Source organism: Camelus dromedarius, chromosome Y (genome assembly GCF_036321535.1).
Source record: "Camelus dromedarius isolate mCamDro1 chromosome Y, mCamDro1.pat, whole genome shotgun sequence".
Classification (NCBI taxonomy): Eukaryota; Metazoa; Chordata; class Mammalia; order Artiodactyla; family Camelidae; genus Camelus; species Camelus dromedarius.
In genome coordinates, this window is record NC_087473.1 from 13594178 (window position 1) to 13621647 (window position 27470).

General features: G+C 32.2%; 1 protein-coding gene across 5 annotated transcripts in view; it reads right to left on the reverse strand.

The window, feature by feature from the left end:
- The window catches only part of LOC135320462 (probable ubiquitin carboxyl-terminal hydrolase FAF-X), a 102870-nt gene that overhangs the window by 29707 nt on the left and 45693 nt on the right, over positions 1-27470 (reverse strand). For 4 of the 5 annotated variants that reach the window (XR_010379615.1, XM_064483609.1, XM_064483608.1 and 1 more), the window contains 14 exons: positions 27224-27360; positions 25471-25619; positions 20458-20545; positions 17939-18281; positions 16817-16912; positions 16139-16350; positions 14801-15041; positions 14319-14468; positions 13823-13943; positions 5736-5866; positions 5272-5550; positions 2491-2616; positions 1350-1475; positions 114-283 (listed from right to left, as the gene is read on the reverse strand). Coding sequence is in view for 4 of the 5 variants with exons in the window: in XM_064483609.1 (XP_064339679.1) it covers positions 114-283; positions 1350-1475; positions 2491-2616; positions 5272-5550; positions 5736-5866; positions 13823-13943; positions 14319-14468; positions 14801-15041; positions 16139-16350; positions 16817-16912; positions 17939-18281; positions 20458-20545; positions 25471-25619; positions 27224-27360 (2369 nt within the window). In the remaining variant the exon portion in view is untranslated. The remainder of the gene's footprint in view (positions 1-113; positions 284-1349; positions 1476-2490; positions 2617-5271; positions 5551-5735; positions 5867-13822; positions 13944-14318; positions 14469-14800; positions 15042-16138; positions 16351-16816; positions 16913-17938; positions 18282-20457; positions 20546-25470; positions 25620-27223; positions 27361-27470) is intronic. The other variant, XM_064483607.1, reaches the window with a different exon arrangement.

The window sequence follows — 27470 nt, forward strand, 5'->3', positions numbered from 1 at the left end:
AAGAAAAAATTTCCTTATTTGACTTCTGAGATATATTTTGACCAAAATTAATACACTTCTGCCTAAAACAGTAAGGTCATCGTTCTTTAACAAACAACAAAAAAATCACTTACTTGTTGGGACACAGCAATAATAAGTCAATGATAAATGTCTGCCAAGCTTTTTCTTTACTAAGTGCATCCAGGGCTGTTGGAATTAGAGCAAAACATAATGTCATCACTTCCAATGCTTCACAGCAAACCTGTTCATCTTCCATGTCTGGCTCATAGCTTGCACTGGTGGTCTGCAAAATTATGATGAAGAGTTAATTACTGGTGATACATTTAGGAAAAATTCTCAAGCCTCCTAGTCAGTATTTAAAACTCACCTACACTTACTATAAAGACCATTTGTCTTTAGTCCTCTTCAATGTTGTCTTGGAGACACTTTCAAATACATCCCAAAGGGGATTAAAGGAGTATGCTCAATAAAAGTTAAATGTTGTTTCCTACTTCTTCTGGGTATGACTGGTGTATTTCTGCATTGATCATATTCCTTTGTACAGAATAACTCTGGCATTGCACTTGGGTCTCTGATTGGTTTCATTGTACAGCTTATTTAAAATGTCATTTTATTTAAAAAGCAATTAGCTTACACAAATGTTGAGGAAGGCTATGTAAGATTTTTCCAACCTAAAATATGTTCAGCTTGGGAGCTAATAATTTTTAATCCTCCACTCATCAAAAAAAGAAAAAAAAACCAGTATAATAAATGTCTAGAACAGTCATTCAAATAATTCAAAGTCACACAATTTCATTACCTATCTCTCCCCTTTTATATATACAGAAATGACTATATGAGTAAATCTGACAGGAAAATCAAAAAGCTAAAGAAAGTCTCATATCTGCAAATAATATGCTTAATCAAATGAGAAACAGGGATAATATCTAAATGGTGGACACTGTTCCTACTTTTGACTGCTATGAAAGATGTAAGTAAAATACCTGAATGTCATGATTCCACACCAGACAGTTACCAAATTTACAAAGGACAGAGTTAGAAAAAAAAAAAAAAAATGAAAGGAAATTGGGAAAAGCAAATTCTTTATGGCACCAACCCTAATGACATTCAACCTAATGACAAGTTACAAAACAGGGAAAAAGTTTTAGAAAAAAGCTACCTTACTGTAAGATCCTATAGTAGATTACCTCCAAAATATAATTGTATATATGTATTCTCCTCTTAACTACAGCTAGAAGTTTATTTTGAACCACTAGATACAAGTGACATAATTTTTAAAACTGGCAGATGAAAGTTTAGTCATGCGCAAAATAAACACATAAAAGGAATATATGTCTATAATAACTTACCGTCTTGTAAATTTTAATGATTTCTTCATCTGGGCTAAATGCTAGCTCTAATGCTCCACATCCTGACGCCCATATGATTTTTTGTATAGCTCTAATTACACAAATATCAGGCATGTACCTTGAAGCCTGAAAAAAAATAATTAGAAGTATTGACAGAATATTAAAGTGAAATAATCAGAAAACAAAACATTTTTTATTGCGAACGTGATAGTGGAAATAATTATAAAGTGACTATACTTCACATTGTCTTTAAGGTCCCGAGTAGCATTGGTCCTGCTTTAAAAAAAAAAAAATCATCCTATCAAGTCATAAAATATATGCAAAGCAAAAACATCTTCATCAGCTATAGCCACAGAGTATGCTTCAGGTTAAAGTCTAACTTGGCTCTAATATTTTCCACAGGAGTTTTAAAAACACAGAGACCAAAATTATCCAGCCAGTCCTGTGTTTTCACCCAGAAATAAGAAAACATATGCCATATAGTATAGCACTTGTGCCTTACTGATGAATTTTCAAACTAGTTCTATTCTGAATAGTAAAAAAAACTAGTAATAACACAAATGTCCATCAACAGAATATGTAGGAGGACCATAAAATATATTATCAACAAAGTGGAATGAACTATTGACACATAATATAAAACTGACACATTTCAAGATTATGCTGACTGAAATAACCTAGACTCAAAAGAGTATACGGTGATTCTATATATGTAATTATAAGAAAATGAGAACTATTATACAGTATCAAAAAGCAGAGCAGTAAACACATGGAGCCAGGAAAAGAAAACTTTCGGGGCTAACAGAAATAATCTGTTTCTTGATTATATCATTAGTTTAATCATTGTGTGAAAACTCAGCATGTTTTATTTTGATCTAGTTTATATAATATAAATTATAGCTCAAAAAGTCTGTTAAAAGTTTTTAAAAAGTACTTTCTGAAGTACTAATACTAAAAGATAACACTAAATAGTTTTAATAAACTTTACCTAAAATAAGACAGACTCTAAAGTGATCATATCAGATTATTTAACCTCAAATTATGGTAATTTTTATTTATTTATAAGTAAGTAAAGATTGTATCAAGAGTAATAAAAAAAAAATCACTCAAGATTCCAGAATTTTCAAAGTTTAATACTAACCTCATCAGATATTTGTTGAGCAAGATGTATTGACACATTTCTAAGCATGCATTCTGATGATGGATTAGGAGTGTTCTGAAGGGCATTTTGTAGCACAACTGCTTGATCATGAGTAACCTGGTTAATCTGAAAAAAATTAACTTACATAACTAAACGTCAAAGATTTGTACATCACAAAACCCCCAACCATTTGCTTCTCATTCACTGTGTCTCCAGTTAAATCCGTTCTCAAGCCCTCCCACACAGCAGATGACTATGCTTGCCATGATATGACTAAGAAAACTAGGGGTACCAGATAGACTTTCAATTTCTTATTCCCTAATTTCTATATTTATACCACTCACTTCCAACCCTTTTAGTCTTTAAAATGTTCTTTATTTTGTTCAAAGGTACTTTTGCTACCTATGCTCTAATGTTCAACACCAAAACATGCTGAAGTCTCCACAGCTTATTCTTAGCCATCCTCTCTATCTACTTTCCTTTTACAGTCAAACTGTGGTAAAGACACTCTTCAAAAACAGATGTTTTAAGAAATTTAGGAATTTGGGAGCTGTTCCTATAATTGCTAGGTGGACAAAGAACACTAGGTATAAGGCTCCCAGCTATTCTAATGTCAAATCAGAGAAGTTTAAATTATTATTATTATTTATTGTTATGTACATATTAATTATTTAAATTATGTCATAAATATTTGAAGATCAACTTGCCAGGTGCTACTACATGAGATTTCAAACAAAAAGCTAACCTAGCCCACTATATTATTACCCCACTTAAAATAATCAATGATTCTAAATATGACATCTCTACATATGATTCAAATTTCCCTAGTTAAGAACTAACCATTTCTAAAGAAGAAACATTTAGTTATGTTTCCAAATCAGCCTGCAACTTCACTTAGTTGAACTCTCAGATCATTTTTATTATCTGGGCCAAGTTATTTCATTTCTTTAAAGCTTTTAAATTTTTGCTTTCAAATTAGGAAGTAATAAGATTGACTCAACAAATAATTTACATCAATGATTAAATGAGGTAAAATATAATGATTAACATAGAAGAACTCAATATACTTAGACAATTATTAATTTGCCCTAAACAAACCTGTACACAGATAGGAATCACGTAAGCTTTTGTTAACATTTCACCTCAATCAATTTGTGGCATACAACAGATGCATAATAGACTATTTCTTGTAAAATGGTATTTTCAAACTGCTAATTCAATTTCACTAATTAATTAGGGTCTAATTAGGGTTAGCAAAGTCTTACAGCACTTTTACACTGAAATTATTTATTAATATATTAATTTCTAGTTCAACTCAAATAAACTGATACAAGGATTCAATATGCTCTGCAAGGTAAAAACAACTGTTTCCTTTCACTTATAATATTGACAGAACTGAGCATTTTCTATTTAAAAAAAAAAGGTGTCAAATTCTTCATAGAAAAGGAATTAAGTTAAAAAAACAAGCAATAAAAGTATAAACATGCAAAAGATACCATAGTTTTATTTTACTTAAAGTTATAGATAAGTTCTTAAAACCATGAGAAAAAAATACTCAAAACTGATTTTACTCAATAGCTATATTATTTATCAATTTGTAACTCTTTCATATATTGTAGATGGTTCTACAATAAGCACATTTTTAATACTAATTTTTCATTTAGCTCTTTACTAGAATGTTGACAATCTGAAATTAGATCCTATCCTATGTTATCAGTTGTACCCTTAATGGCATTTCCTATAGGGAAAATGACAGGAGATACATAAAATTGCCCTGCATCTCTACTTCATTAAGCCCTATGGAAAGGGTCATGAGAAAAACCTACCTGTTTCTATATAAATATACACAGAAGTCACAATACAAAATCATACTTAAAAGACAGAGAACTACAAATTTCTTCTCTGAATTTTATTGTACATATTTAACCCTTTTTAACAAAAATTTCAAAACTATATAAAGTAGAAAGGATGTAAGTAACCCTCAAGTACCCATTATCTAGGTTCAATAATTATAAACAAAAGTTCAAACTTATTTCATTGACTGCCCCACTAACTGCCCAAACCGCCCCAGGATTATTTGAGAAAGTCCAGATACCCAATTTTATTAGAAATGATTTAGCATAACTCTTCTTTTACACAAAGCCTGCCATATTATTATCCCACTTAAAATAATCAATGATTCTAAATATGAAATATCTACAAATTATTCAAATTTCCCTAGTTAAGAACTAACCCATTTCTAAAGAAGAAAAAAAACCTGTATCCTCAAAGCATTTTATCTTCAGCAATTTAATGAAGTCATCATTTTATATAAATAAACTCAAACTTAGTTGAGATTCAATCTTTGCCTCAAAATCCCCACATATCTTGAGAACAACTGGTGACTGTGCTTTAAGAATGCCACCAGGGTAAAGAGATTCTTTGTTAGCTGTGGTAGCTGCAATGGTCATGATGGGAGGAAAGATGGGTAACATTGCCAAATAAATTTTTCTTAACTACCTGTTCTTAAATACCTTTCATGTTTAAGTTAACTGAAGATTTAAGTGAAGTTTTTATGAGACCAACTGAAAAAAAAAAAACCCCCAAAAAACCCCTTTTTTTAAAGGGACTCAATGGGAATGAGGTATCCTCTGAGATCAGTGTAATCCGAATAGAGTATTTACATTTCAAACAAACATAACTTAATAGATTGAACTGAATTTGCATTCTCTACTTAACATCACTGAAAAGTTTAATTTTAAAAAATAAACATTAACCATAAAGCTTCAAAATTTTTTTTACCGGTTTTATAGGCTCTGCACCATCTACAACTGGCTGACAAGCTTCTGCTACAGCTCGAACATGGCCATAACCCACAGCAGTTAACAGGAGTTTGGCTATTTTAAGGCCATTGAAATAAGCACCCCTTCGTGTTTCCGTATCTGTATTTGGCAGGAAGTTATTTCTTGTTAGCATACTCAGTACAAGGGATAAACCACCACTTTTCAAGAAGTGAAACTGAAAGTCAGAGGAATCGTCTGCCAAAGGTGCACCAGCAGGCATTAACATGGCATAAACTACCTGGAAAAAAAAAGGCAGGGTGGGGAGAAACTGTATTAAAGGTGTTAAAAAAATAACTGACAATTTCTATTTCCCTTATCATTACTAAGAAAGTTTTAACTATTTCAAAAGATCATAATCTTATACATGTTCTTAATATTACCATGATATATTAATTTTAACTTTCAAAAGGAAAAAAAACCAACCTCTGTTAGGTATAGGACTCGAGAGGCAGAAGGACCAAAGAAAAGTGAGTCAAGAGATGGTCCAAGGTTATTTTCTCCAAGTTTTGCTTGGTCCAAACAAATAGTTCTCAATTTTTCTATTGTTGTGCTATCTGCAAAGAAAACAGACATAGACTAGAGCAAAATATAATTCATATGTTCTCAACACTTCATACTTAATATACTGAAGAGTATTAAGTATGAAACAGCATGTATAAATTCAATTAAGCTGAGGTATAAGATCAAATGTTACAAGACATAACTCGACCTGGATGGGTTAATAATTGACCAGGGCTCTTTAACTGTCAACATAAAATATGAAAGGAACAGTTTCCTATCCAGGGACCTCAGATCAACAAGTCCTCCTTCATCCACTGGAGACAGTTGAAGAAAAAAACCAACAAAAACCACAAATAAAAACCCTGGCAACACTGAAAAGGAATTAGTGCTTCTTGGAACACAAAGACAAGCTCCTTCCACTAAGTTACCAATTTTTCTCTCAAACGACATTATGTATAAACTGTTTTAGCTTTAGTGAAAATTCTGAGTTTCAAGAGAAAGTATACCATATGTAAAATAAGGAAAACCATGCATTTTCTTTTACCATGATTATCATAAAGATGGATAGCTTAAAAAAATAAACACAATGGAAAATACACTCAAAGGATAATTCACTACTAGAAGAAAACTTAGCAGTAAATCCTCATGATCTTAGGTTAGGCAATGATTTCTTATATAGGATGCCAAAAGCACAACTGACAAGAGGAAAAGTAGATAAAATGGACTACATCAAAATGAAATCTTTTGTGCATCAAAGGACACTAGGAAGTGAAAAGACAACTCACAGAATGAGAGGAATATGTCAAAATTACATTATTCAATTAAGGGCCTGTATCTGAATATACCAAGAATATTTACAATACGAAAATAAAAAGATAAAACACCAAATAGAAAAGTTAACTAATGACTGCAAACAGACATTTCTCCAAAGACATACAAATGACAAGTAAGTGTATCATTAATCATCAAGTAAATGGAAATCAAAACCACATTAAGACATCACTTCAAGTAGGATAATATAGTCAAGTTGAAAACAGTACAGGTATTGGTGAAAATATGGAGAAATGGAAACTTCATAGTTTATTGTAGGTATAGAAAACAATGCACTCACTTTGGAAAACAGTTCTGCAATTGAACAATATGTTAAAGATACAGTTATTATATAATCTAGCAATTTCTCTCCAAGGTACACATCCAAGAGAATGCGAACATATGTCCATGCCAAAACTTGTACATAAATGTTTACAGCACAATTCATAATAGCTTCAAAAACAGAAAGACCTCAATGGCTACTAAAGGATGAAAAAATGTGTTATATTCAAATAATGGAATACAATCCTGCCTCAGCAAGAAAGGAAACTTCAATTATGACACATGCTACAACATGGAGGAACTCTGAGAACATTATATTAAGAAAAATAAGACAATCTCATAAAGATAAATACTATATTAATCCACTTCCATCAGGTATCTATAGAAGTCCAAGTTACAGGTATATGAAGTAGAATGATGGTTGCTCAGGGCTGGGAGAAGAGGGTAAACAGGGAGGTTTTAAATGGGTATAGAGATTCCATTTTGCAAGCTGGGAAAATTCTGGAGATTGGCTGCACAATCAATGTGAATACACTTAACAACACATAACACATTAAGATGGTAAATATTATGTGTACTGTACCACAGATTTTTAAGTGTGGTCATGGATAGTAACAATGAGAAAACATACAAATTGAGTTTTGTATACTTTTGAGGGTTAGTATACAAAACAACTGGTCTGTATTTCTCAAAAATATCAGTCATCAAAGTCACCAAAAAAATTACGTGTTCTGATTTGGATAAAATCTGAGGTAATGTCAGAGCTCTTACTCTTAAGAGCTCCTGCTCTTAGAAAACACACACTAAGATGTTTTAAAAAGTACAGATGAAAATGTATAGGTGTCTATAACCTATAGAAAATGTATAGGTGTCTATAACCTTCTCTCTGAAAGTTAAAGAACTAAAGAATCATACAGCAAATGGATTGGCTAATTATAGGATTAAACAAATAAGTATACATAAAAGGATAATGTGGAGTGAGGTTGTCATCACCAGAGAAGGTAAGTTTCAAATATGGAAAGAGGGAAAACAAAAGAAAGCTTGTAGAACTGGACTACAACTGCAGATGCTGCTGTAACCTCATGATCTTTGAGTAGAGACACACACTTTTATACATATAAAAACAAGGAGATAGGAACATATGTATATATTTACACATATTATATTTAATTACTATACATATGTATAATGTGTATAATATATAAGATGTATTATATACGTATAAGTAATATATAAAATATGTATATAGTCCACTATATATACATATATATCTATGCAAATGCATACAATTTCCTACCACTGTTCACTGTGAGGTGAGAGGAGCAACACACCTGAAATAAAAAACACTAAGTACCTGTATCTTACCTTCTAAATAACCACTTTACGTTAAAAGCAATCTGGATTCAGGCAAAAGGATCATTCCAGAGTAAGAGCAGCAAAACTAATTCATTTGCTCACTATTCATTCCATAAATTTTGCTGGAAATAAAATTTGGGAATTCTGACTTGCCCCACCACAAAACAGTTTAATGTTTTAGCAAAACAGTAAAGTTTTACTGTGATTTTTCACACTGTCAAGAAAAAATTTTTTTGAACAAGAAATATTCTCAAACACTGATACCAAACACAGAATGGTTTCAGAGCTTAGCTTGTGCTGCAGACTTAATGCTTCTTAATGAATTCAACCTCTAATTACAAGGCAAACAGTGATTTATATGAAAATACTGCAGTAAACTCATGAAGATACCAACACCGATTCACAAGTAGTCAGCCGTCCACAACTGCAGGTACAATGTACAAGTGTTCTACTATATGCAAAAAAAAAAAAAGTCCATAAAAGTTTCAAAAAGAAAACTTAAATTGTTCATGCACTGAACATTACACTAAAACCAAATGAATTAAGGAATTGTAAGTATACTCTGCTGCAGCCTCCCACCACTTTACAGACCCTCAGTGTCTCTCTGAAACTCATTGTTTCAGTGTTGTTCACCTTGCATCTTGTTCATTTGCTGTTTTGTGTGTACCACTTACTTGTTTCTGTGAAAAAACGGCTACTAAAAAGTAAAGTGGTCTAAACAACCCCTCAAATGCTAAGAGGGAGCGTAAAGAGTGCTACTTCTCAGCAGGGAAATTAAAATCTTACATACTTTGGAAAGTTGCTTACCAATGAGGGCTGTAGAAGTAGCATTCACACAATAAAGCAGAAAGAAGCTGAAATTTGTTTAAGTGTTAGTGTTGCCCATACAATGCCTAAAATGGTCTCTCTGGTTCATAATAAATTGCCTGTAATGTCTGAGAAAACATTAAATGTGTGGCTAGAAGACATGTTACAGAGCACATCCTGTTCATGGCGAAATTGCATGTGAAAAAGCAGTTAGCCTCCATGAGCACTGCTGTGAGGGTGTTAATGAGAGGAAGACGGAAAAGGGTAAAACTAGTAAGGAGAAGCAGGCTAGCTATGTAAATTAAAGCACTACAGCCTAAAAATCTAAAGATCATTGGGGGAAAGGACACAGTTCAGTGGCAGAGATCATGTTTGGCATGAGAGAACTCCTGGGTTCAATCCAAGGTACCTCAAAAAAACAAAACCAAACAAAACAAACAAAAACAAACCAAAACCCCCCAAAACCCAACAAACTTCTACCAGTCTCCTACCCCTCAAAAAACAAAAACAAAACAAAAAAAGTAAAGATTCTGGATAACTGACACTGCCTGACGCTGAGGTAATACCATCTTTTCCAGAAGGACTTGAGAAATTTATAGAATAAAAAGGCTACTTTCCATAGCAAGTCTTCAACTGTGATGAAACAAGCTTCTTCTGGAAGAACATGCCCAGTTGTACCTACAACCATAAGAATGTCAAGCAGGCCCCCAGGGTTCAAGACGTGAAAAGGTCACTTTACTCCAGGGCTGTATGGCAATGCAGCGGGTCACATGATCAAGCCAAGCCCCCTCTGTTGAGGAAATAATCCCTGACCCTTAGAAACAAAAAGTGTCTTTCTCTGTTTTGGCAATATAACAAGAAGGCCTGGGTGATGGACATCTTGTCCTTGGCATGGCTCCACTAATGCTTCATTACTCAAGAGAAGAAATAATTTGATGAGAAGGGGCTGCCATTCAAGGTCCTCCACTGACAATGCTCCTGGTCATTCCTAATCTCATTTCTCTGCCTCATGTAGAAGTGATATTCCTGACTCCTAACACTGCCACTCCTGCAGCCACATTATCAATGAATCATTAAGTGCACTAAAGGTGACTTACACCGATTTCATCTTTGGCAGATTCATGCTGCCCTTCATATGAACTCTAGTTGCAACATCATGGATTTAAGAAGCAGCTTCACAACTACAGATACAACTGTGTTTACTGCAAAGGATATAAATGGCTGAAAGCCCAAGACAGTCAATGCATGTTAGAAGCCATCATAGAGTGAAGAGAGCTAAAGATTTCAGGAATTTCCCCACCAGTAATGCAGGTGAACGTTGCAAGGAAGTTGGTGGGGAAGGTTCTTATGATCTAGGATGACCCTGAGCAATACATAAAACAGCATAAAGAAACACTTAACAAGAAGGAACTCAAAGATCTACTGAAATCCTCTACACTTGATAATGATTTATTTCAGGCAGATTAATCAGAGGTAGCAGAACCATCAATCTGGATAGCTCAAAAGTTTGCAGCAATCCTTCCACAGGTACCAACTGTTAAAAGATAAAATCCTCAAATACAATCGTTCCAAGGAAGGAAGCCTCTGTGCCACATAGGGGTAACAACATGCATATACCACTGGACCATCCATTTGATTATGCAAAGAAAAAGAAGATACAGCTTCCTATAACAATGTTTCTAACTGAAGCACCTACAGTTGTGAAACCCTGAAGTCCCAAGATTTGAAATTTTCTTAGCCTTCAACTTTCAATGATGCTGACATTATTGATCTCCTCCAAAGCATCAAAGTCTGCAACCCAATTCTTCAAACACAGACAACCCTTTTGACCTATTGCCGGAAGGTTCAAGTTAGCCTAGAGTTTCATGGCTTAGTTACAATGTTCATATCTCACTGCCTCACCACATCAGCACACTACAGGCACCATACAGGAATTACTGGCAGTGACGATGACAAGAACAACATTATCAACATCAACGTCATCATGGTATTAAGACAGAAGAATCAAGACTTTGGTGAACATTTACATAGTGTGTTTGGAAGGGTAAATTTCTATTTTATTCTACTGATAATTAAATTTTGTATTTGTACTTCGGTCTTAGTAATGCTATTTTATTATTTTTCCTTCAGGTCATTAAAAGAAAGCAATCTGTAAGTGATAAAGAAAGGTTATGTTGTTGCTGATGTGTAGTTAGGTCCACTGGCTGTACTGAATAGCATAGACTTTTGTCACTATTCACTAAACAACACAGTATAACAACGATTTACATAAAATTTACATTGTATTAATTAGATATTAGAAGAAATGCAGAGGTACAAAGTATATGGGAGGATGTGCACAGGTTATAAGCAAGTACTGTGCCTTTATATGAGACTTGATCATCACAGATTTTGGTATCCATGAGGGTTCTATGACCAACCCATCAGGGATTACAAGAGACAACTGTAATACTGAGCAATATACTTCCACTATGTCAAAGTTAAATCAAACAATAAGAATACCCATTTCTACATAAATTTACAGCAGATATATTTTCCAAATTCAAACTACAGCTCCTGTAACATTTTTAAAACCTTGATATAACTGCAAGGAAATTTCCGTATTTCAAAACACAGTCAGCTGTGCAACTGAAGAGCTTCCCACCTAGCCTGAAATTCAAAGTGATTAAATACAATGTAATCACACGCTAAAAATCAAATACTGAGACACAAGAAAATACTATAAGTGCCTTTTATACAATCGTCATGGAACAATAACCAGAGTAACTGTTTATGTAAAAACTACGTCAAAAAAAATGAAATTTGTATTTTGAGTACCTACATAATATTCTTGATTTTTGCCTCTTGGCCTACAAAGCCTAAAATATTTATTGTCTAGTCTTTATCAGAAAACGTTTTCCAATCTCTATTCCAAAGACTGTTACGAGAGTAACTGGTGAAACTTAAGGAGAAGTAAAACTTAATAGGATTGGCAATTACATGAAAGAAAAACATCAGCATTACTTTTCTGGTTTACACGTGTAATTTGTTGTTATATAGCAGAATGTCCTTATCTGAAGAAAAGTCGAATTACCATCTCAGGGGATGACAGAATATCAGACTAATTACACTCATACAGTTTAAGAAAGAAAAAGTTGTACTGCACCTCCTACTTTCTATAATTTTGTGATTTCCTCTATGGCAATAACATATGCAGGGTTTCACAGAACATAAAGTTTACAGCAACACAAACAGCCTATTATAGTAGAAATACTGTAAAATGTTCATAAAATGAAACAACTATATGAAGTAATGTAGGAAAAAAACATGAAAATGTTACAACAGGCTAAAAGAGTCAACTGAGAGTTGTATCAACATAATCCTCAACAAAAGAAAAAACAAACTAGAATAGAGTAAGAGAAATAAAATGCTAAGTAAAATCGATTTAGTAAATCCAAAATCACATTTGATGAATAAAAAATTTCCCATGGCACAAATAAAACAATGAGAAAATATGAGAAAAAAAAATTTCAGATGTCTAAAATCTGAAGCAATTAATCTTTTAACTGATATGATCCACTGAGTACCCAGCACCACAGCAAAACAAGATTTCACCCAAAGGTAAGTCATCATAAGATTTCAGAACTCAAGGTTTTTGTTTTTTTAAAAAAAGCATTCTCAATAGAAAGAAAATTAACATACAAATGGCTTCAGTCTTCCTATCAGTCAACAGTGCTATGAAACTGTATTAGAAGAAACTTCCAATCTACAATTGTACACTCAAATTACAGAAAGTAAAAAAAACCCAATAAAACCATATATAGTGAGAGTTTAGTTATATTTAGATAAGTGACCTTAAAAAAAAAGTCTGCTTCTCATGTACCCTTACTAAGGAAGAGTATATACTTCAGCAATGGGGACTGACTCAAGAATAAGTCCCAAGACATCATATACTAGAGGATCTACCATACAAAGTCCTATTTAAAAAAAAGCCCCAGAATGGTAACTGTATCAAAGAGAAACAAACTGGAGCAAAAGGAGAAAATATCTGAGAAAAATAGAGCTTAATATTTCTGACTATGTGGAAAACTGTTTTCAAAAATTACTGAAGAGAATATGCGAGATTTGGCAATAAATAGCACAAAAAAAGGCAAGCAAATGAAAAGGGGGAAATTTTAAAAACCAGAATAAACAGGTGTGAGAAAGCTAGAAGATTTTCACATATAGTCTTTTTTAATGTTAATAATATATTTTATTCCCATTATATTTCCAGTCTTGAAAATATGAATAATGAATATATGTTTGAGTAAAAACTAAGGGATCACAAAAAATGTAAGGAATATATTTTCATCCACACTACATACATCAGTGTATATTTCAACCTGACATAAAAATTAATAATGTAAACATATTGTTTTAGAGAGAAATTGGTATATGCAATAATGATAGGTAAAATATCAAAACAGATATTCTTTTTGAAATAGAAATGGAGGGTAAGGATGAGTGAGGTAGATGACTATTTTTTATTACAGCCTTTGAAGAATCCTGAATTTCTGAATTGTGGCATTCGTTAACTAAAGATAATTTCTACATTATATGCTCCAAAATATTATTTCATCCATGGGAAATTTGTCAGCAATGATATAAATGACACATGATCTATGTTACAGACTATACAACAAAGCATATCTCACAGAAAACAAAATTTGTCCATCATGTAACTTGTCAGTAACAGAGGCAATGTGGGGAAGGGAGTGGAAAGGTATTTTTCTTACCTGGTGGCATAAGTTTCATAAGTATTCTTGCTCCATCTCTAAGAGTTGGCATATTCAGACTGCTACCTAAGTCTGCAATTTGCCAAAGGAAAGAGATATATCTGGGATGCTGTGACATTATCTGGAATATAGAATATAAAAGTCATATATCTGTAAAACATTTTGTTATTCAGTATTAACCTAAACTTTTTCCCCAAGAAAGTTTTCTACTTATTTTTTTCATATGCCATTTTTACTACCTGAAATTATCTGCCTCTCCCATTTTTTCACTTTTACAATTCCACTGATCCCTCATGATGCAAACTTAATCATGTATTAAGCTTTCTAAGCTATTCTGAGTAACTTTTTTGTGATAGGTGTTCAGTTTTGTAAACCATGGATTTCATACACATTTCTTTGTATGATCAAGGAAGAATGTACTTACAGTTATCTACTTACCACCCCCAGGCAAAAAACTTTTCTTACAAGAAGAATGTACATACAATTATCTACTTACCACCCCAGGCAAAAAACTTTCCACTTCTGGATTAGGACCATCACTGTAGCGATTACAATGGTTTCCAGGAGATCCAGTTGAGGAATCAGAAGAACTATCAGGGCTAGAAGGCATATTGGAACTTACTTGTGTAAGTTTGGCTGTAATTACCTGAAAATGATAGCATATATTAGTAGCAAAGACAGTAGAAAATACTTTCATAAAATACAGAAACTAGATACAGCAAAAGGCTAAAAAATATTTCATGTTTTAATTTTAGAGCTACAATTTAAAAGTTCTACCACAAATAACCACTAGTAGTTTATTTTGTCTACTATACTGGTGCCAAGATATCCACCTAATTTGGGGTTATAATCCAAATACCTAACAACAGAAGACTGCACACAACAGTTAAGATTCTCAAAATACACTTATGGAACAAATGAAAAAAACACCCTAGATGTTTAATTTTGGGAGAGTATCTGAAAATTATATGTACTTACTGATTTATCTTTTAAGTTTAATTGACCAATTAGCTTTCTGTCATCTTCAGAATCTATCAGCTCACCACCCACAAAGAGTTCAACTTTTGTATGTGCTAAATTTGCTTTAATACGATTGAGAATACATCGTCGTACTGAACCAACTGTATCATTTGTATGAGACCATATGTCCAAGTCATCAACCTGTCTGCCATGGTTTGGAAATCGAACAATAAGAGAGAGGTGTTTACCATGGAATGCTCTGAGGGAAAAGAAAAAAACAATCATACTCAGTGGATGGCCAAGACATAAAGCTATAAATTTAACATAGTCTCACCAAGCTTTAAGAGGAAGGAATGCTTATTTTGTTTTTAGGATATCGAAAATAACAATTTTATGTTCAACTATAAACACCATAATTAATGTTGGAAACATGACACAGTTACATTCCATTGCTATTAATCTTTGTCTTTATGATTGCAGAACAAAAATTTCTACTAATGATAAATTATAACAACACAGACATGAATAATACATCAGTTAATTTTAAGTTATAAAAGCTCAATTCACCAAGATTATTTTTAAATGTGGAAGAGATGATCTCCAGCTTGGGACTGCCAACAAAAGTGTTAAAATGCATATTTCTACTTAAAATTATTTAAAATTGTTAAAAAGAAATTCATTCCAAAATATTTACCCGGTTATATTCTCTTCTCAAGAGTAGATACAAACTTCAAAAATCATATTAAAGTAGCAATTTTACATTTTTCATTTAAAATATGATAATTTAAAGAAATCTGATGGTGCTTATTCTATAAGATTTCCCTCTAGATGTATAAATTAGAAATGCCATTTAACCTATTATTAAATAATTTAGTTTGTCATTTAATCATATCATTTATATCACATAATTTATAAATAATTTAATTATACCAAAATAATTTAATTATACCAATTAGTTTACAGTAGTTTCTAAATTTAAAGAAATCTTAGCAAAAACCATTTAAAAATATTCTGTCACATTTGCTGAATAAGCAGCTTTAAAGAATTTCATTTTTAACACTACAATCAAGTAACATCAAAATAAAAACATCAACTGCAAAATACCAGTGCCACCCTTAATGGATAGTAATAGCTTGGAGCATAATATCTCTCCAAAATAGAACTCTAAAACTTTCTATATTTTTAAAAAAGTATCTCTGAGATGCAAATAACATTCTTAAAAGGCAGGGCATTGAAATCTTGAAATTAAAAATTCTTTATTGTCCTTTTAATCTGTATGTCATAACTTTCCCAAATAACTGGCTAAGAAAAATAAGTAACTGCAAATTAACATCAGAAGATCAGTTTCGTACAAACCTTGACATAGGTAGAATCGTTCTTTCCTCACGATAATCACTATCGCATTCATTTATATATTCCCTTAAAACAGTTAATACCCGAACCATTCGAATGGCTTCCTGTCTTGCACAATTAATACTGTCTTTGTCACCATCCAAAACGCACAGTGTATCGTATGAAGCTTTCAAACGATCAAAGCAAGACTGAATGAAGTCTTCATGGATAACAATCTATAGATAAAAGTTCAAGTCACTTCGAAATTTAAAACCAAATGTGACATTAATACAACTAAAGACAGTAAAATTTCAACTTCTAGGTAACTCTTAATCACAGTGTACGTAATCAGTAACAAAACACAAAAGGAAGCTGATAGTAAGAAAACAAAGAAGTATACATCAATTATTAAAAAAAAAAAGCCTAGACTGAGTATCAAAGTAAAATTTTGGCTGTTTCAGCATACAATAATAATTATACTTAAAATAATCTTAGCCAATTAAAGATAATTATCAAGAAAAGAGTCATTGAATTAGTATTTTGTAAGGGACAAATGTGCATTAAACACTTAAATATTTTTGACCAGAGTTAAAAATTAATTTTTAGTTTTTAAATTAATTTTAAGTTTAATAAGATTGTACTAAACACAAGATTACTTTCAATCTAATTGTAGTGAAAGTTTTTATGCACTTCAGTCCTCACCTGATTGACCTGTAACCTGGGGCCAAGGTTTGTGTATATCTCTTTAAGGAGATCTATAGCTCTGTTGGCAATGTCATCATTACTTTGAATTACAACCTAGATCCAAAAATTAAAGTATTAGCAACATTCAAGATATATTTTAATTCGGCTCTTAAGTCAAAATTATATCCTCAATTCTTCCAAGGTGTGAGATTTTAAGAAATTCAAATAAGTGAAAACATTTACATGAAAAACTCAGAGCAATCCTGTCAACCCTAGAAATTTACGCACATCTTTGTCACTTAGCTAACGAAATCACAGGTTTCACACTATGTTTAGAGTCTTATGGCTGTGAGAGGGTGTTTCAGGGCTGACCCTTTGAGATGTTTGGGGAAGGGGAAAAGAAAGGGATTAAGGGGACATGGACACCAAGCTGAGAAAAACCAATGACTTTAACAAAAGACCACAGCAAATACCTTAATTGCCTACGGTTAACAAAGATGAACATCCAAAATAAAATAAGCTGAAACATAATAATGTCATTTATATAACTATGTGATACACAATTATAATACAGTAACATATTTTAGAGATGGTAACAAGATTTACTTACCAAGATGAAAAATGCCATACGTAGAATACAGCATTTTTCTCCCAGGTACTTAAACATATAACAAATTAAACTGTGTCTGTAAAGGTATTAATTTATAACTCCTTCCAACTAATAATCCCTTCTGTCCATCACTCATTTTGTCAGTAAATGTACAATAAATGCAAGATGAAACTTACATGTAAGTAAGCTAACAACTTTCATAAAGGGAGGGGTAAAAGACTGTGCAGGCAGACAATAGTTGAACCTGCATACATCTGGAAAAATTCTAGTAAAAAGAAGCATCAGTGTTAGATAATTTAAGGCAGGTGGAGGAGGATCCAAAGCAGTGGGAAGTAAGAGTGACATAATAAGAAGCTTAAGATGAACAATTCCTAATTGTATCCTCACTGCCACCCCCCAATTCCTAAGACAAGCATCAGAGTAGGATTAAACACACATGACTTATAAACAACATTATGATTACTTAACCATTTTTTAGAAACCACTTCATGTACAATGTTTGCAAACATGAGTTCCTACTTCATACTTACCCTCCAAAGGTAGTCTAATCCTATTAGTTCTAGATCATCCATCATATAGGCTCTTCTTTTTGCTACTAGTTTTCCTTCTCGACAATTAACAGCTTTGAAGAATCGTTCAAAACATTTCATTCCATTTTCAGTTAACAGGAAAGGATCAAGCTGAAGCACATTACTTTCAAAGAAGTCCTTATTAATATCAGGATCCAAGTCTGGTTCATCCCCCATTAACTTGGAATACCACTTAAAACAGGCTTCACGATCACAAAGGTAAACTGCATTCTCTGCTAAGCATTTCCATATTTGTTTTGCCTGAGGAGCACAGAGCCACAGTTGGCCATCCTTCAGTAAAAATCTTGGAAAAATTAAAAAATCAGGAATTAGGTTTGTGCAATTTTATCCTCAAACATCATTTATTTCAATATATCTGAAACAAAACATTTACCACATTCACAATTTAAATAAAGTATTCTCTCAAAAGAACTTACTTCTTAACTGTATTATCTAGCAGTAAAAAAAAAACCAAAAACCCTGATATTAGTTCATTTATTTACTAAAGGCTTCTCTATGCTCTCAAGAAGTTCAGACTTTGAAATCAGGTACTAATTTAGTTCTCTGCTTATGTTACTTCACTGCAAAATGGAGTATTACATTAAGTGGTTTTCAAAGAAAATTGAATGTTGTTATAAAAGAAAGTTCCTCAAAAAATTTTTTTTAATTTCTGAAAATATTATACTCAATATCTATCACAATAAATAAAATAATCTACATACTTTAAGCTTATTTCTATGTCAGTATGCACTAGTATGTTTTAGGAAGTTTTCCTCAGAGGCTTTTTAGTTGTGTGATTAGTAGTTGTCCATTAAAGCAAGACTACAATGAAGCTGATGATTCTGCTTAAAGCAGTCTTCAGTTAGAAGTAGTTCCTTCAATTAGATTCTCGTTTCCTCTGGCATTCCTCTACTTACTGTGTGTTATTTCTATGATAAATAATGAAAGAAAACAGAAGCTAATTTTAATCTGAATAGTAAGTTTTCAGTTTTTAATTCTACCTAATCCCTCTGATTTACAAATGAGCAACATGAGGCCCAGAATAATAAAATGCAACAATTTTCAAACTAAGGCTCCAAAATAAGTTTGAAAAATCACTCTGTCATAGAAACTTCAGAAACTTCAAAGTGAGACACACTAGATGAGTAATTCCAGTTCCACCATACACTGGTTGTGTGATTTCAAACAACTTAGTTTCCCTAGATTCTTTTTTTTTTTAATTTCAAAATGTATTATTATTTGTCTTACAGGGTTGCCAAGAGAATCTGGGATTAACACAAAGCAAAGTACACACAGTAAGCATTAACTCTTAGTTCCTTTTCCCTTTAGTGAATTGCATTACTTGGTATTTATGGAATAGGAACTATAAAAGGTCTGATTCTAAACTTTGATAGAGTAGGTAAATTCTAAACCATTTTTTGTATTCCAGTATATCAAAGGGATACAGTATACAGTCTTCAATAACAGTGGCCCACTATGACAAAGACTCTAGATATGAGGCAGAAACTCTTCTGGTTAAAAGACAGAGGGATGGTTAAGAAAAGGGAGGGAGCATTTAAAATAAATGCCATAAAATCTGATGACTAGAATTTTTCTAAGTTGCAATGTGTAAACACTTGCATCTGGAAAAAGCATATCAATCTGGCAGATTTTGACATTCTTAAGTTATCTATGGATTGGCTTAGAAAGTAGATTATATGTCTATCTAAATATTTCCCCATAAATTACTACATGGTTCAGTAACAGAAATACAGTATAAAACATAATTTAAAGAAAAATTCCCAAAAAATATATGAAAATAAGAAATGCAAAATTTTATTAAAAACTGACAATCTGAGCATTCTTTCTTAGTATACTTATGATTCAAATATATTTTGTTATGGGATGGTAACTGAAATCCTAAGAAATCTGTCACTTTCAAGCTATACAGCCATATCCATACATACATACCCATGTCATTTAAAGCTAAACATTACTGAGTAAATTCAGTATTATTTAGCACTGAGCTTTGGCTTAAAAGATAAACTATTTTTCCTTATCCCCATCTTAAGTAATGTTATTATATATACTTGTAGATGGCCTTTATCTGCCATTGTTAGAATAAACAAAGTACCAAAACATGCCAACTACCCTGTTCATTACTGCCCATGAAAGCATTAATGAAAATGTCCCCGCTGACTGTTTTCCAGTCCTATAGTTCAAAGTATGAAAATGTATGAAAAATAAACTTTAGTTTCTAACATATATAAATATAAGCTCTATTCTTCAAAAAAAAAAAAAAGAAGTTTAGCCAATAATTAAAAAATATTTAGTAATGAATGTATAGGAAATGTTACATTAGCTTTCAGCAATGGTTCTTATGTGGGAAAATATTCCAGGATGAAATGGCCACCTAAAAAATACTTTGCTATGAGTAATACTAACATAATGAAGAATTATGTTTGCCTTCAAAAGGACTGCACTAATTATTTAAAACTAACCTAAGGAAGTTAAGCCGTTCTTGAACTTCTTGAACATGACTATATCTACTTCCAAGCCTCACTGTTTGTGGATCGTAGTCTTCATTGTCTGAAAATTAACAAAAATTCTGTATTACACACATGTATATCCACATCACTGTTGACTTGAACCAAAGGAACTAAGAAGTCAGCAATCATTTATCATTAATAAGCAAACTCTAATAGTGGAATTCAGACAAATCTTACTGCCCCCACAAAAATAAACACTTACATAGTTGAAATGAAAATGTGACCTATTCAATGTGCTATCAATAGTAATTTTTCAGCATAGGCCCCCTTCAATTTTTCACATATACTTAAGAAATTCCATGAGTAAAGTCTATGACTTTTCCCCCTTCACTTTTTCTTTTGCTATACTAACACTTGCCATTGTAGTGTTTTAGCATACACAGTAACATTAAGAGCATTAACAGAAAAATTTAAGTGACAGATGTTACTGCATTTGATAGTTATCATACAATTAGCTCAATTAAGCAGGCTATGAATGTCTCAAATTAAAACAAAAAACAAAACTAAACAACAAAAACAAAAAACCTACCCTCTTATTATGACTGTGAAAACATGTATTGGTAATTCAGCCTTTCCTAGGCGGAAAGTCCTTTATTTCTTAAACATAAGTAAGTACTTTGGACTTATTTTATCAACATTATATGCTGGCTGAAAAATTCTCAGTGTTTGCCAATTAGAAAGTAAAGAAAAAAATAAAAGCATGTATTTTCTTTAAAATTCTATGGATAGTATTTTGTGTGTATGAGATGGTTCATTGAAAAAGGCAGAACTCAACTAAAATACGAGTTTACAACATAAAATCCTGTCTTAAAAAATTCTCATAAGGTTATTTTTCTAAATATGAAGCAAAATAAGTCACAAAAGAAGAAGAAGGACTGGATAAAGTTCTCTGCTTGAAAATGACTACATTGGTTTGTGCAGAACAGAATATAGTGGGAATAAATGCCTCAGATAGTGTTGTCAAGCCCTCAGGAATCGAACACTTTTCAGAATTCTGAGGCAAGTTATAGAGGATTTGGAAATTATAAAATTCCTCTTCAGCAATTAGTTCCAATATTTCTCAGTTAGCATCTGTTGGAATTTGTAACATTCTCAATACTGATGTCAAAGAATTCTAATTGTATGGGCTTCTTATTGGTAAAAGTAACCCAAATCATCAAAATGACAAGATTTTACATACCATTAAAAACTTGAATTAGAAGTAAAATGTTGATTTGCTATAAAAGATTGAATAAAAAGAATGCTTAAGATTTATCTGGGGTTGCACTAGGAAAGAGGAGGCCCACATACCATGGCTACTTTGAACTTCCACTTCCACATGCATAAGCATTATCTGCTAGCATTCCCAAAATTTTATTGCTTACTTCCTTGAAAGCATCAACTACCCAAACTTCAGGTTTCCAAAATTGTAGAAAATTACTTTCAATGACATAGAAGTTTCCTGATTTTTCAAGAGTGCCGATTTTGAATTATGCAGCTAAACTCTAAACTGCCACTACAGCTGCTTTTTATCCCTTAGAGCTCTTTGTCTAAAAATGTGTTTGCGCTTACTTGGCAGAATTTGTGGCAGAGGGAGGGAAGAACACACAAAAGGGTAGAAGCAAGGTGTAAGTTTCTTTTCCAAAAAATTTCAGGTGCTAAAATAATACAAGAAATTATTCTTTACTTATATATACCAATTGTTTACAGTCTGCCCATCTGTTTTATCAGCTTCTATTTATTCACATATGTATCATTTTGTGAGCCATTTGAACGGAAAGCTGGATACTTTTACTCCTTAAAACTAGGTTTATTTCTTAATAACAAGAACTTAACTGATTTTAAGATTAAGTAAAGATTATTAATTTGACCTATATCCTATATTAAATTTTGTTAACTGTCCCAGTAATGTGCTTTATGCTTTCCTTTTTCACAGCTCACAATCAAATCTAGGCTCACACATTGCATGCAGTTTTTTCCTCAAAGTTAAGAGTTGCCTGAGTTTTCTAATGTGTTTTTTATGGTTAAAATGGCTTGGCCATTTTAAAGCACAAAGCTACGTATCTAATGCCATTCAATTTGAGTTTGGTTCCTATTTCCTCTAGTTAGATTTGGATTATGCACATTTGGCAAGAAATACCACGAAAGTAATGCTACATTTTCCCCATACATTGTCACCAGAAACCACTTGTCATGATGTCATCTCAGTTTATCCCACTATTAATGTCAACTGAAATCACTTATTTAAGGCATTGCCACCAAGCTTCTCCACTAAAGACTTATAACTTTCCTCTCTATAATTAATAACTTGTGGAACAATACTTTGATACTATGTCAGTATTATGGTCCTCATAAAACTTTCAATCAGTTTTATCATCTATTTTTTTCTATACTTTTTGTTGACATTTCCTTCCTTCCTTCCTTCCCTTCGTGTATTTATTTATATCATTATGGACTCAAGGACTTACACACTGAAAACGTCATGATTCATGTTATCATTCTATAATGCTCCAATTGTCACAGATTTGGCAAATGAGAGCTGACTCTATTGTTTTGATACTGCAATATTGATCTGTATAAACATTTTCTCATTTTTGAAAAAGGCATAATACTTTTCAAGTCTTATATTTCCCTGTGGTAGATCTAGAAACAGTCATTTCTCCAAAGACCTAATAGGTTAATAAAATGAATAATACTAGTTAAAAATATTATTTAAATTGCAAAAACCAATAAACATTTAATAGCACTTCATGGCTGGGGGGGTAGAAATCAGACAAAATTACTACTAAGTGAACAAAATTCAGCATGTACATTAAACCAAAGGAAATACTGAGGAAATATTCAGGAACCCCAGAATATCTTGTTGCATATGCTTGAGGGGATCCATGCAATATGCTTCTTATTGTATATTCTTATACAATCACCACAGTTTGTGCTATTATTAGTTCTATATCTACAGAAGTAATTTAATGTTAAAAATTTTAGTAGAAACACTTTGTTACGTATTTAAAATTCAATTACTTAAAAAGCGTCAGTCAGGAATCCAAAATATTATATTAAGGAGGAAAAAAGTTAGCAACAGATGATATGAAATCAACTAATTCAGAGGAACTCAATAAGGCAACAAAACTTCAAGTGCCTGCTATATGCCAGACAACATTCTAGCAAGCATTAACTCCATTCTAGCAAGTATTAACTCATATGAAATTCTAAGTATTATTAAAACCATTTTATAGATTTCGTAAATCCTCACCATAGACAGCTTTAAGTTACACTGATATGACGTGGTAGAGTCAGGTTTTAAATCTAAATATTTGTAAAACTTACATTTGTATCTCCAGCCTTGCAAAGAAGGAATATAAATATGGTAATAAAAGAATGCGGATGTTCTTGTAATCGTGAAACTAAGATAAGCTAAGAAAGCAAGTATAATGGAACAGAAGATCCTAGTGTACACGTGTTCTACCTGATCTCATTGATGATTTGGACTTCAATTAATGACAATGATATTAAAGTAACAAAAGAAATCATACAAAGACAAATAAAAATGATTGAAGTTAAGTATCTAGCTGATTTCCACTTTTAGAAGAAATCTTAACTGGCATGAAGGAGGGCTTGAATACCAAGAAAAGTTTGAGGGCATTAAAAACTCAAGATAACTACATGCATATTTAACATTTTCATGTCACTGATTTGGACTGCTCTTGCTACAGAAAATAAACTACAAAGTTTCAAGCCTATGGTGCCTTCCCTGTCCTACCATTCTTCTAAGAAGAAATCCTGGTACCTAACAAACAGGACTGACTGAAACCAATTTTAGCACCTGATGCTTTGATTGCTCTTTTGCCCTAAGACTAGAGTGGACAGTATATCAAACAGGAGATATACAGTACAATCATTTAGGTTATCTAAAGAATCGCTTTATTTTTCCAATATTTAATGTAACTTATTTAGGTGAGTATGTATTAGCAAAAACTTGGGGATGTTTACAAACACCTTATTACACAATCATTAAAGGTACAAGCACATGCACAGAGTCTACTGCTCTAGTCAAATAATGAGTATTACAAATATGTATGTAAATCTAATGCATCATGTCAACTGAGCAGTGCTTTCAGTTCAAAACTAAGCTTAATTCTGTCTTTAACAATGGGTAAGAGAAAGATTTTCCTCTTCATAGTCAAATATACAAAAGTGGGCCTACAAGGTGGCTGGGGTTTGTGTTTTTATTTGTCCTATGAACTTGGTGTAATACATAGGTAGAGACATACAAGGGGTATTTTGTGCTCCAGCACACATAGATTCTAATAAAACGGTCAAAGAACAAACAACATTAGAATTGGTCTTTATAAACCACAAAAAGATAGCTTCACATATGGCACTACCAAAAAGTTTTCTGCTGACATCACAGGAAAGCTTATCACAATATGCTTAAACAATTTCATATTTTGAGAACAAATAGGACACATGATGGTCACTAATTTAGTAAAACTTTAACAAGTTCTTTAAAGAATAGAAAACACTGTTCCAGGGTTACTAAAATCAACTGTGATTATGCAAGAATAGACTTGGACAAAAGTAACAACAGGAGAATTATTAAGTTTCTTGAAAAGCAGTAAAAAGTGATGGCAGTAAAGAAGGAAAGGTTTAAAATGGGTACATACCCAAGAGAGTAGCAACCAATTATAGGTACAATATAAAGTTCCAGAAAACAGAAGGAAAGAAATCAATTTAAATGGAAGAGCAGGAGGACAAACAAAAAGGACCTTGAAAAGCTGACCTAGAGTTTAAGTTGTTTAAGAGTTAGGAAGTCAAGTGAACCCTTAAATGAATACAATTTATAAAACCAATTAACTTCCACTTTTTGGCCCTTTATTAAAAATAAACATATTGTCATTTCTCAGGTAACTAAAATGAGGTCAAAACAAAATACAGGGAGGGAAACCCATGTTGATTCCCGACTTAATTTTAGTTTGTAATACATACCTCTAGCATACAGTCGCATGCTATTCATGTAAGTTGCAAGGTTTTCTGCTACCAAAGTAACTAAGGCATGATTGTGCTGAAGTTGATTGATTAAATCATGACGATAAAATACATGGGGACTTCGCTGAGTTTGACTAAAACGAGAAGAACTTAACAGTATAATTAGGCAAGTGAACACTACTGTAATGTCTACAAGCTATATTCTAACTACTACTTTTAAAAAGTTTAAAATGCTTCACATCTGTAGTAAAATTTGGTCAATATTCTCCTGTTTTAATAACAAACTATCGAGAAACGTGAAGAGATTAGCTGATGCCTCAAAACATAAATATTTATTCCAAAATTCTTATTTTACTTGAAAGTTGTCATTCAGTATTCTCCAACTTCACCCATGATACTAAATGTATATAAAACTAACATCACAGTATATGTGCAAATTTACATGTTCAAGGGTATTAGCCACTGAAAGTTCATTCTAGAAACTAACTCTGCAGCCAGTTTGCCCATAGATATTACTAGAAAGATACCTAGTTCCCTTCTTGCTTTGCCAATCAACTATCACATCATAATTAACCTACTGGAGATTAAATAACCAGCCCCAGAAGGGTGTATGAATAACGAACCAGAAAAGGGGGATGTTTGATTTAAAAAGGCATGCATCATAGATCAAATATAGTATAAATGTGTCCTTCACAAATAAATATTGTTAATATTAGATTATTTCAAAATTTCTTCGAGTATTTAACTCCATGGATTTTCCAATTTCATGTAATTTTCCCAGCATTAGAAAAAAAAAAGAATAAAAATTCAACTTGAAAAATAAAAATATAGAAGTATCACAATTCTTCTAACATAAAAATTCTATTTACATGCATAATCATTCCAGCCTAGAGCTATAAAGGATCTTGGCAATCATGCAGTTGTCTTACACACACAAAAAGTATTTCTTAAAGGATAGAGAACTATCCTAAGATTATAGCTAGTCAGACAAAACTAACGTTCACTACCAGGAACCCTAATTGCATTGTAAATATTCTTGCCACGACATCTAGCATTCTTCATGTTATATTTTTCCTCTTCTATTATTAATTCCAAATATACCACAAGAAAATAAAAGGATAAATTCTTCTAGTAACCGCAAATCAGTAACAAGAATCTTACCACATAAAATTAGCTATTTAAGAAAAATCTAGCTACAATAGTGAAAAAACCTTTAAAGACTTGTCATCTTTCATAATTTAAATCATGTTTAGTCTTATCTTTGAAAGTTAACTGTTAAATTCACGAAAAGCACCACTACCCCCATACTTTCAAAATTACTACTCCCTAGTATGAATTTAAAACTAATCAAAAATATTGAGAAACATGTCAGAGTAGACAAATTAAGAATATATTAAAGACTGTATGAAATACTATAATGTGGAACTAAGAATGAATATTGGGCTAATGACGAATGAGATAAACAATCCATGCCATGATAATGTCTGGAATATTTGCTGGAATTGAGGTAATTCTGAATATTAGAAGGCAATATCTTGATTCATACTTAACTGGTATGTAAAAATGGATAAAATAAATTCTGCGTCAATAAAGTAAATGAAAACAATAAAGAATTCTTATTTTGTTCTAAACTCTTCATTAAGCTTCTTGTCTTCCCACTCTTCTTTCTTTAAAATTTGCCTTTCATGATATGGTATTTGTTTTCAACCTATATAAATAAAATTGAGAAAACGTTCTATATTAAAAGCCTTACCTCAAGTTTTGAGGTGATTCACCAAACAAACTGCAAATTTCCCTTATTTGTTTCAGTGCAGGAATTACCCACTTGTCATTTGTGCGAAGTTCTTCTATAAAGCGATCTATCCACTGGATCTTTTGTGTGTCTCGATCCTTACACACAAAAAAATTTACAGTTATATGGACCAGTATTCAATACAATTCTACCTTCAAATTATTTCAGGAATACAAAGTAGAAAAGTTTTTAAGCTAAGCCTCATAAA